At 46.8% G+C, this 11730-nt stretch overlaps 1 protein-coding gene across 2 annotated transcripts; it reads right to left on the reverse strand.

Moving 5' to 3' along the window:
- Positions 1 to 64: 64 nt before the first annotated feature.
- LOC138177208 (HAUS augmin-like complex subunit 7) lies at positions 65 to 10996 on the reverse strand. 2 transcript variants are annotated; one of them, XM_069108269.1, is made up of 4 exons: positions 10652 to 10996; positions 8975 to 9090; positions 2863 to 2930; positions 65 to 264 (listed from the first exon to the last, which is right to left on the reverse strand). In XM_069108269.1, exons 1-4 carry the CDS (start codon positions 10814 to 10816, stop codon positions 80 to 82), a joined length of 534 nt encoding a protein of 177 aa, XP_068964370.1. In that variant the 5' UTR covers positions 10817 to 10996; the 3' UTR covers positions 65 to 79. The 2 variants fall into 2 exon arrangements, with proteins under 2 accessions (XP_068964370.1, XP_068964371.1); XM_069108270.1 differs by lacking the exons at positions 65 to 264; positions 2863 to 2930 and adding an exon at positions 5545 to 6312.
- Positions 10997 to 11730: the final 734 nt, after the last annotated feature.

Below are 11730 nucleotides of genomic sequence, written 5' to 3' on the forward strand. Positions count from 1 at the left end.
CATGAAGCATGGCGGGAGAGGGGGATGAGTGAATTTCCAGGGGTGTGTCCTTCTGCCTGAGGGTAGGACCTCTGGTCATCTAACCTCTGTAACCTCCCCAGGTTCTAAGCACAGAAATCTGAGCACAACACGGACTTAACTTCCGTAAGGAAGGAAGGAAGGAGAAAGAGAAGGAAGGAAGGGAGGCAGTCCCCTCTCTTACCTTAATGAGATCCTGATCATCTGGTCCACACAACATCAGTTCGTGGCCAAGTCTAGTCAACTCTGTCAAGGTGATATGATAAGGACTTGGTCATTGCAAACATGAACTTGGAAGAGAAGACAGTTGAGTGCCATCCCCATGATGTTAAATCTCCCCCATCTTAGCTAGGAATTAGGTGACCAGTCTCTTTCCCACGGCATGGGAAGGGGGTCCCACAGATGGAGTGGGCAGAAGCAGAATTAGAGCTGACAGCCAAGCTGTTGCTCAGGTAGCTCCAGGGAAAAGCATGAACAAAGAGAAATTTAGCCTGAGTCCCAAAGAGGAAAACCAAGGGAGGAGTGAGGGGAAAGCAGAGAGGATGTGGAAGATAGCTTGGAAGGTCTGGGTTCTAATCCTAGCCCCATGCCTAACTAACCCTCAAACTTGCTATGTGAGCTCAAGCTAGTCTCTTTCCCTCCCTGGGCCCAAGGCTCCTCATCTGTAGAAGGAGGAGACGGGAGTACTGACCTCTAAGGGTCCCAACGTTCAAAGGGCCTAAGTGGAAGCAAAGAACTCCCTTTGATCAGGGTGATGTCATAGAAAGAACCTAGGATTCTGAGTCAGAAGAGCTGGGTTGGAATCCCACTTCTGGTACTACCTGTAGGACCTTGGATAAGTCACTTCCCCACTTTGGACCTCATACATAAAATGAGACACTTGCATCAGCTGGTTTCTGAGGGCTCTCCCAGCTGTGAATCTAAGATCCCTTGGGGGACAAACAGTCAGTGATGCCAAGTAAAGACAGGATGCCTGTCTACGTGAGTTCAGAAGATTTACAGGTTCAAGATCTGGAAAGAAATGAATCTGTGGAGAAGGCTTAGCCTTCTCCAGGGGGTGGGGCCAGGACACCAGGGATGGGGCTAAACGCCAGGGCCCATGTGCATCACGCAAACCTTAATGTCAAGGTGAGCTGACAATGGGAAAAAGAAGAATGGGGGGAGGTTATTTAATTCCAGCCTGAGATGGGCACATGTTACCTGGACACAATCAGTCAGGCTATCCCCAGTCTTGGGGCATTTAGGTCGATGGCTAGGAACACTTATTTGTGTAACTGGTTAGGGGGGGTGTAGGACAGATAGGAACAGCAGAGTGCCTACCTAATAAAAAGAAGAAGAATCACTAACATTTCTATGGTGTTTACTAACTCCTCCAAACCCAACAATGAGAGATTAAATGTTAATAGGGGACACGTAGGGGTGGCTAGGTGGCACAGTGAATAGAGCACTGGCCCTGGAGTCAGGAGGACTTCCGGCCTCAGATGCTTAACACTTACTAGCCATGTGACCTTGGGCAAGTTGCTTAACCCCAACTGCCCTCCAAAAAGCAAAAAAAAATATATGGGGCGTGCAGCCCTGATGGCAATGTGAGGGAATGTCTACCTTGGACCATGGGAGACAAAGGAGGGATCAGCTCTTATGGTCCCAGATTTTTCAATTCACTGAAAAGAGCCCTACTTTTCTGAACTTTCTTTCAAATGGAGAAGAAAACAAAGAAGGGGGAAAGAGTCTCCTTGTTGCTGAGCAAAGAAAGTGGAAATCAGACAGACTGATAAGGGCCGAGCTGGATGCCACACTGACCTCTAGGGAGCAGGTTTTAGGCACAAAACCATGGCCCCTAATTCCTCTCTATGACCTTCAGTCCCTGCCTCTGTAACAGGAGGAGGGGTTGGACCTGATGACTTTTTAGGGCCCTTCTGGTTCACACTCTGTGCTTTGACTTACAAACACAAGGGCAAATTGGGACGTCTTTTGTGGAAAAAAAACAACCAACTAATTCATGTTCTCCCCGTCTTAAATACTCATTTAGACTCCAGCCAATTCTGTGTACATACACTAGGCAGGTGCACAAAGAGAGCTGGGCATGGGTGACCCCCTCTTTTTGGCCACCTTGGCCAGAGATTCTGCTTTTCTAACCATCTGCTCTGTTGTGGTCCTGGGTCAGCACCCCAAATCTGCTTCATTAGCCATGGCGCTGACCAGGGTCAAACTTGGGGCAACACACCGTTTTCCCTCTTAAATTCATCTGGTTTCAGATGCAGCCTTAAGTCTTCAATCCATTTTGAATTGGAAAAGTTATTCTTTGTCTTAAGGGGCTGAGACTTTGCTCAAATTTTCCTAAAGTTCATAACTGGGTTAAGAACAATTTCTGCCAAAAACTGAATGCAAACAAGTTATAGAGAAATCTCTGTGAGACCTTGACTCCAGTGTTGGTTCTCAGGAACACCACATGTAACATCTGTATGCAGACCCAAGTGTACATATTTGCCATACACCCACACAGCCTGCACTGAGGAAGAGACAAATAATGATTGACTCTCACCTACCCGCACCAAGAAAAAAAATCTCCCTGAGTCTCTGACTCCGGCCCAGCCAAGAAGGTGAGCTTTGTCTGCCTCTTGGATTCTCTGCTTTGGCAGGTCCTCCTTTCCAAGCCTCTCATGTGAGGCCTAATTCTCAGAAGCTGTATAAACATTCACAGACTTCGGAGCTGCTCCGATGGAAATAAAGTATAGCTACCAAGAGAAGCAATTAAATAAGTCTCCTTGTTAAGCAGGTTTTGGCTAAGTTCGGAGTTTTCCAGGCTATAATATCAAATGAAGCCCCCTGACAAAATAGTTATACCTGTTATTTTCTCTTTAGCCCCAGCTTCCGGCACAGTTGCAAATGAATCCCCAAAGGAAGGATACAATCTAAAGGGAAAGAACAAACTGTCAGTGTCACGATGCTGTAGCCTGGAAGGAACAATGAGTTTCACAGTCCCTCCCTGGTCTGGCTTCATTTTGTAGCTCTAAGATATATAGAAAATCTAGAGATTGTTGAATATAAGGTAAGCTATCTAGATTAAGAGAACGGGCCACAGATGGCAGTATTGGGGCCTGGCAGGCATGAGATCTGCTTATTTTTCCTTTGCCTCATTAAAGGCTGGGGCATCTGGATGAGATTTTGCCCTTTGTTCCTCAGAGTTTTATGATTTCTGTCACCAGTTGTCATTCAGTCATTTCAGTTGTGTCCAACTCTCCATGACCCCATCTGGGGTTTTCTTGGCAAAGATCCAGGAGTGGTTTGCCATTTCCTTCCCCAGCTCATTTCACAGATGAGGAAACTGAGGCAAACAGTGTGAAGTGACTTGTCCAGGGTCACATAGATAGTAAATGTCTGAGGTCAGATTTGAATACATGACCAGTCTTCCTGACTGCAAGCTCAGTTAGCCCATCCTGAAGGATGAGAACTCTACCTGTCTATAATTTAGGAGATAAATCCTAAAGGGTTACCTGAGGTACACAGAGATTAACTGCCTAGCCTAGTGTCCCCCAGATAACGTGTCAGATTTGAGCCCATATTCCTGACTACACGTCCCCTCCCAGAGGCCATGCTGTCTTTATTGTGCAGAGGCATTACTACAACATTGGCAAAAGGAATTTTGGTACAGTGAAAATAAGCCTGGATTCGAATTCAGGGGATGCAGCCTGCTGTCCAAGCTCTCACTACTAGCATCATCCTGTAACCTCTCTGAAACTCAGTTTCCTCATCTTTCAAATGGGGACAATCCCTTCCTTCCTTACCTCACTGGATTGTTGGAGGATGCAATGAAATAACAGACATAAAAAATGTTTTCTAAATTGTAAAATGCTAGACACAGGAAAGCTATCTTTATGCATTAGACCTAGATAGGTATCTTTACTCAAATCTTGCTCCAAATACCTATTACTTTCATGAATCTATTAAGTATTATATCAAGACGTTATTTGTAAAAGTAAATAATAGTTTGATGCTTTGGCAGCATGATGTGGTGGCAAGAATGACAGACAAATAGTAAAGTTCCAATCTCACTTCAGATCCCTCCTGTCTGGTTGGGACCTCATTCATAAAGAGGGAATGCCACTCCCAATAGTACTTACAGCCCCTTTGGGTTGCTATGAGGACCACATGAGAAGGAATTTAAAGTGCTTTGTAATACTTGAAGGGTATATAAATACCAGTTATCAAAAGTGTTATATCTTTATGAGAATATGACCCGGGAAAAATGTGCCAATCTGGTGAAATACCTGCTTGGTTATATGAACCTTAAGGTCATGTAACCAAGGCACCACTAGTAACTTGGTGGCTAAGGAGTCACCAAGAACCAATCAGCTGCCCAAGTACAAGTAGTCCCTACTTTTTTGCCCATTAGAGAGTTTCACATTGCCCGATAAACATCTGCCCATCTGTCACATTTCCCCGATTTACTCACTCCTGCTATGATTCTGTCAATGGCCCCAAACACCTCTCACTAAACTAGACAGTGCATACTCAAGTCTTTCCTCTCTTGTAATGTATGGCATCCTCAAGGTGGAGGTCATCTATACTTGCAAACTCCCATTGCAATTTGTACAATGGGCACATCAGGCACCCACCCTCAAGGCCAATTGCTTGGTGCTCCATTTATAATCAATGGATTCCCACCCCCCCACAACTGACACAGACTTACTGCTGGGTGTCCCTAAAACGAGGCATTAGCATAAGTGAAGAGCCAGCTTCAATCTGTTGCTTCTTGGCTTTCCTTCCGCTCAGAATGCCAAGATCCAATCAATTGTACACAGCTGTGTTTCTGGACATGAACACATGCACAGTAAGAGCTTTAGTCTTTTAGTGCGGGGGAAGGAGGTGGCGGAACACGGGACTAAATGAAATTATTCAACACTTAAACCTTTTCTCATGAATAATACCAAATTTCCCTGGTGTGCCACTTGCCTTTTTAAACAGATCAAAACTGAGGCTCAAAGAGGAAAAGGGAATTAACCAAATCCCTTTTGAACCCCCCCCCCCGCTCAGAAATTGTTCCAAACAAAACCCCAATGCTTCCCAGGTGCTGCAAGGCAGCATTTGGAAAGGCCAAAGTGGCCAAATTCTACAGCTGAAGCCACATGTGCTAAAGCCACTCTGGGCCTCAGACACAAAAAGCCAAATCCTGGACACAAGGGTCCTGAGGGCTAAGACAGGCAATTAAATGTACATTTTCTGCACCTCAATTGTACAACCCTTATTAATCCAATTATTATCCACAAATTGGGGGGGGGAGGGAGAAGGCAGCCTGTGTCATTTAAAATGTTATGAACACTGCTTTGTTCAACAGCTGCGCACACTTATGCCTAGTCTTGGTTGCTAAGGAAACATTCCCAATTAGAAGGCACAAACATAATGGAGAATACACATAGGCTTGCTATCTTTAAAGTTCTTTAAAAACAAACAAATCATTCCAACACCCCCAAACAAAAACCCAAATGACCTTATTTGGAGAACTAGTTAATCAAAGTTTACTTTATTGGATGGGCAAGGAACCAAGAAAAGAATCAATCAACAAGAGCCAAGGTCTTCCAAAAGAGAGCAAGGCTCTCAAGGAACAAAGGGAATCCATATGGTCCTTGCTTGTACAAAAGGGGATTCCTGACCAGAAGCTTCTGCCTCCTGTGGCAAGGCCTGCTGCCCTTCCAGAAGGCCCCCCAACCACCTGCCTAACTGAGGAAGGGTTCCCATTTGGGACTGCATGATGATGCTCTGCACAGACACCAGGTCACTGGGCAGTCTGCAACAGGCAGGCAATAAAAATTTCAGGGAATTCTGAAGCTTCTGGGAGAAAGGTTTTTAAAACCCTGAAATTCTGGAAGGTTTGATCAACATATAGCACCTTATCTTGTATCATTTTATGCAGAACAAAATTTATTACCAAATGCTCTTAGATGTTGCTGGATTCTATGATTGGTTTGCTTATAAAAACATCCCACTTTCAACACTTGGAAATGGTGAAAGCCTGGTTCTGACAGAGACACACCATCTCCACTGAGGGCAGTTCTGCCACTTGGTCACCTCCTCCTGGCGGGCATTTCTTGCCCCATATCCCAGAAGCTGAGAGTTGGCAGAGAAACCCGTGGCCACCTAGTGCAACCCAATCCAAAGGAATCCTGGGTAGAACATCATGACAAGTGGTCATCCATCAGGTGTCTTCCCAGAGAGAATCAACCCAATAGAGCACAGGCCTGCCTTAGTTTCCTTTGATGTGTTTATAGAAACCAGTAGAACCCAGAGCAGGAAAAGCTGGTGAAAAGAAAAAAAAATTTTTTTTAAATCAGAGTTGGTAAGAGGAGTTTTAGGGTTTTGAAATTTTGCCAAGGCTTCAAATTTTTGGTCAACAGACATTTTTTCCTGCTACATAAACTACTTTCAGCCTGGGCTAGGCAAATCTACTAGTCCTCTTACCTAGAAGTTCCTCTCCCTAAAAGACCAAAGCAAACCCCAAGTGGCCCCCTAATCTCTCCCTTCCTTCCTGTCAGAATGCTTCAAGGCTCTCCTCCCTTGGGCCAGTTCCTTCCCTAACACCTGCACCTTCCCAAATCCCTAATGAGTCTCCACCTTCGATTCCTCCAAGCACCCAGGGGGCTGGGCTGTTTCCATGAGTCAGTACTTAATGCTGATCCGTAATTACCAGCATTGACCCATATCTTCAATCATGTTGCCAATTTTCATAGGCCTTTCTGTTGTTAAAACACCTGACCAGTGGTGATGCACCAAGTGGAATTCCTGTGCTTTGGGCAGACAAGACAGTGGCACACAGACATATGCATCATGGAGGAAGGGGAGTGTCACACACTTAGGGGCATTGTTAGTGAGTAGGGAGGGATCTCTAATGTTCTCCCTACATCCTGCCCAGGATCAGGTGGAAGCAACAGCATGAATTTAGGAGAAAGATAGGTACAAGCAACAATGTTAACTGTCCCACACAGGCAGAGTCCAGAACACTGGCTCTGTTAGCCTCCCATAAAAATGAGCTAATGAGCATCAGAGCACTGCTAACCCTCATAGGGAAATCTGTTTCTATAGAGGAAACTGTTCTATGCTGAATGTGGTCACATGGACCTTGCAAGCCTTAAGTTTCTAAATTATCTTTAGGATTCCATAACCAAGGAAGAGAACATCTTTGCAAATGACTCCTAAGGAATACATGGGCACAGGGCTTGTTGTGGCTTCCATGCCTCTTTGGGGAGGCTGTCTGGCCCATCAAGGCTGGTTTTGCTCCTGGAGAGCCTTGTATCATTCTCTCTACCCTGCAGAATAACTGCTCCATTTTATTACAAAAATTAATCGTGCCACCAGGCCTGGGCAATACCAACTCCTCATCTTGTCTCAAAGAGCAATGACTTGGATGCAAAGTCTTTTGGGGCCTGGTGTACGTAGATTACCCAAAAGACATTGAACTGAGAATCTGAAGAGCCAGGTTTCAGCATTATGTCTTTGTGAGCCTGGACATCACACTCCCCTCTAGGCCTTAGTGTTGCCAGTTTCAAAATGAGGGTGGAGGTCTAAACCAGGGGTGAGGAACCCTCGGCCTCAGAGCTAGATGTGGCCCTCTAGTTCCTCCAGTTTGGCCCTTTGACCAAATCTAAACTTCATAGAATAAATCCTGTGGGGACACACTTGAGGACCTAGAGGGCCACATGTGGCCTTCAGGCCCTAGGTTCCCCACCCCTGGGACTCTAAGCTTATTTCTTAAGGACCCTTCCACTTCCAGTTCTGCCGTTCCAGGATTCTAAGGATTCTCCAAATTACTCATAAATACAACCAGGATACAAGCTGAACATGCAAAGACTCTGCCCAGCTTTAGCTGGATAGAGGAGAATGGAAAATCTGTTTGCAGGTTCTTGGCCAGTGTGGGGTTTATGCAGAGATAGCATGGTATGAGAGAAAGAGTGATTGTAGTCAGATTCAATACACCCACATGTTTGATCCTGCCTCAAATACCTACTAGCCAAGTGACCATGGATAAGTCAATTATCTTTCTCAGAGTCCTTGGTTCCTCATCTGTAAAATGGGGATGATCCTTCTACTATCTATCCTACAGAGTGGCCATAAGAAAACCACTTTGTAAACTTTAAACTGAAGCATAGATAAGAGAGAGTTATTGTTGCCTGTGAATTGTTTCATCCATCCCTTCACAGAGGTTTAGGTCCTCATCACCTTGTGCCTGGAGTACTGCAATGGCCTCCATGTTGGTCTCCCTCAAATCTCTCCTGTCTCCAATCCACCCTCCCCACAGTTTCCAAAATGATCAGGCCCCTTTCCAACAAACATCAGTGGCTCTCTACTGCTTCCAAGATCAAATTGAAATCCCTGGCTCCAACCAATCTCAGTAGTCTCATTATATATTTATCCTTCCCTTCCCATACTCTGTGATCTAGTCCAACTCGCCTTCTTACTGTTCCACACATACACAATCCCCATCTCCATACCTTTGCACTCCAGACCTCATGCCTAGAATGTACTGTCATCTTTTACTTAAGAGTCAACTCAAACCACATTCTATGTGAAGCCTTTCAATTCCTGATATCCCCAACTCTTGGTGTTCTCCCTACCCAACTACCTTTTCTTCCTGAGAAGGTATATACATATGTACACACACACGTTTTCTCCTCCAATGGAATTTTATTCACTTGTGAACAGGGATGGCTTCATTTTTTTCTTTCTAATTCCATTGCTTAACAGGGTGCTTGGCACTAAACAAATACCTCTTGATTTAATGATTCCTTCTGTGTCTGGCTCTGGACCAACTGGTTTTTTAATTGATTGCTTTTACAATGATCTGGAGCCCAAAGGATGGAGCCTACATTGATGACAGCTGCTTTAAAATGTGATTGGCACCTTTTCTATGTGAGGAGGAAGAAAGTTGCACAAGACACAGAAGATAAGGAGGGAGGTGCATTACCTTACAAATAACCATTCCAGAATAAGCAAACGGCAAATTGAGGGCGTACACAGGAACTGTTTTATTGTCCTCTGTCCAGTAATATACAAACCCTCAAGGAAGGGGCAGTCTATGTCCTGAGGGAAAAAAAATCAGATACATTTAGAATATTATAGCCTGGAAGAGATCTTAAGAGGCCATATAGGCCAGCTGCTTCTTCTGCAGAAGTCCATCTACAGTATCTCTAAAATTCTACATGACCAAGTCTTTCAGTGATGGACTGACTAATGATACTAGTTGTTTAAAGGGCTTATGTTTAACTGAAGCTGACCTCATTCATTTCACACTTATTTCCTATTACCTGTAAGGCATAACACTAGATACAGAAGGGGATAAAAAGATAAATTTAGAAACAATCCCTCACCACAAGGCAAATAAAATAAATGTGTAACTAACAGAAGTTGCAACATGATAGAAAGAAAAAGGTTTAGGGGCGTGAAAGCTCATTTCTGGCTGCAGTGAGCAGAGGCAGCTTCCTGCAAAAGACAGTTAGGCATTCCCCAAGAGTTACAAACCCAAAAGTCACACAAAAGTGGGAGGTGGGGGCTGGGAGAACAGTATGAAGCAAAGGAAAGGAAGCAGACAGGTGTAGATATGTTTGTGTGAGCCCAAATGGTCCAGTTTTAGTGGAGTACAGGCTACGTGAAGGGAACCGGGGGAGATGAGGCTGCAGAGGGGTTTTTATGGTCTTTGGCAGTGTCTTGAACACTGGGTTAAGAGCTACTTTCTACCTGACTGGTGAGGCATTAAAGAGCCCTTGGAGTTGTGCAACTGATGAGGTTTTGGGGTGCTGGGACCCCAACAATGCTAAGGTAGAGTTGATTGGAATAAATTCACACACTCAAGTCTTCTCTTAATCAAGTGGCAATGAATTTATTGTAACTCTTTGGCAAAAGTGGGTAAGTGTCTTTATGGAACCTTCCAGAGTGAGGATGGTGCTTGGGTTTATGTGGAACAGGGGCATGGGAAAAGAATGCCATGAATGCTATATAGGTAATCTAAGGGCCCAGGTGTATTCAGGAACTATGGATGGGAAAGTGTAGGGAGTATACCAGACACCAGGGGAGGTGTCGGATCTGGCAGGAGAAAGGAGTCCTTGGGCCAGCCAGGGACAAAAATCTTTAGGCCAAGCACCCTTCCGTCCGGATAAGAAAATGTGTTTTGCAACAAGAGAAATTGGGAGGCCTCCAGGAACATGATCTTAGGGCTGGGACACGAGCACCCCATCACAATGACTGAGGCTCTGGGCCGGGCTGAAGAAGCTGTACGGTAAAAAAAAAAATAGGTGCTGAGCAACCTTTCATATATTGTGGTGTGAAACGAAGGACGAGAGAGAGAAAAGAGACTGAATGAGTGCAGGGGAAGGGGGCGTCCTGGGGCCTTGACCAGGGGACGTGCAGGAAGCAGGTGACTTCGAAAGAGAAGGAAGAAGGGAGCAGAGGGAGGAAGACGGGGGACTGCCCAGAGTCGGGAGGTCCAGGAGGGCGCGCAATTCAAAGTCAACTCGCGCACTTCCCTCGCACTACCCGCTGCCCTTCCCTCCCCTCTCCTACAGGAGACCCTCCCACGACCCCGGTCCTTCTCCCTTCCCCGGCGTGACCTCCGACCCCGGCTAGGCCCCGCCCCTTCCGCCCGCACCTTCAGTCTTTCCAGAACCCTCAGAGCCTCCAGGGACAGCTGGGCGTCCTCTTCGGTCTCGTCCTCGTCGTCGATCTCCCAATCCTCCTTACGCCGCGTCTTCCTTGTCTGCGCCGCTTTCTGATCGCTGTTGCTGTCCCCTAGCCCAGTCCAATGCTCGGCCATGGTTCCTCCTGCTCCTGGGAGTCAGAACCTACCCGGCCCGATATCCGCGCGCTCGCAGAGGGCGGCTCTTCATTGGTCAAAGCGACTGACGTCACGAGGGCTCCCGACCCCCGCCGCTGTTGTTGCCCCAGGACGCCTGTCCCGCCTTCCTCTGACCCTCTCGCCTTCCCATTGGCTGAGATTCAGGAAGCGGGCCCCGCCCACTTCCGCCTCTCCTTCCCTTCACCTCCTTCCTCCCCTCCCCCCGTACACATCCCCCTCACTCCCCTGCATGGCCCTTCAAAGAGGGTTTAACGGCACTCTGGAAGCGGAGGAGAGCCCACTGGGGCGCGGGGTGGGGTGGGGGGGGAGTGGCGGAGCAGCTGCTCCGTAGGAGGGGAGAGTTTCCCCGGACAACCTCCCCCACCCCCTGTACACACTTGTGTAAATCATTGTAGCGAGGGGGAGACTGGAGCCCCAAAAGGGGAAGGGACTTGCCCAAGGACGCTCAGCTAAGGGCAGGAAGGGAGGGCCATGGGACTTTGGGGTTACCACGTGCAGGCCCCCTCCCCATTTGGGAAACCGAGAGGCCCGGAGAAAGGGCGAGTCTTGGCCAAATAACGGCCCTGGGTGCATTGGGTGTGGGGGTGCCACCTGTAATGGCAATGCAAATTTGGAAGATCTTCCCTGCCCCTAGGCTAAAGTGCACCTGAAGCCTGGGGTGGGAGGCTTGTTTTTTTGTAGATACTTCTTGATTGGCCAGTGAGTCAATAAGGTTGTTACATTCTCTGAGCCAGGAGAAGGCTATATAAGCCCTGATGTGAGGCTTTGTTTTGGGGGCTCGCTTTGAGAAGTGTTCTGTGATTTGATCTGTATTCTGGGAAGCCGTTGTCCAGGGCCCCCGCGGCTTTGAAAAACCCAGATGTTGATTTGGT

The sequence above is a fragment of the Petaurus breviceps genome, unplaced genomic scaffold (genome assembly GCF_028583685.1).
Source record: "Petaurus breviceps papuanus isolate PSGF00001 unplaced genomic scaffold, PetGlider_PUasm1.0 90334, whole genome shotgun sequence".
Classification (NCBI taxonomy): domain Eukaryota; kingdom Metazoa; phylum Chordata; class Mammalia; order Diprotodontia; family Petauridae; genus Petaurus; species Petaurus breviceps.

Coding starts and splice junctions, on each gene's coding strand:
- LOC138177208 (XM_069108269.1), bottom strand. CDS start 10,816: ATGGCCGAGCATTGGACTGGGCTAGGGGACAGCAACAGCGATCAGAAA. Junction 9,091..10,651: donor GGGTTCTGGAAAGACTGAAG/GTGCGGGCGGAA, acceptor TTTTTCCCTCAG/GACATAGACTGCCCCTTCCT. Junction 2,931..8,974: donor CTGGAATGGTTATTTGTAAG/GTAATGCACCTC, acceptor CTTTCCCTTTAG/ATTGTATCCTTCCTTTGGGG.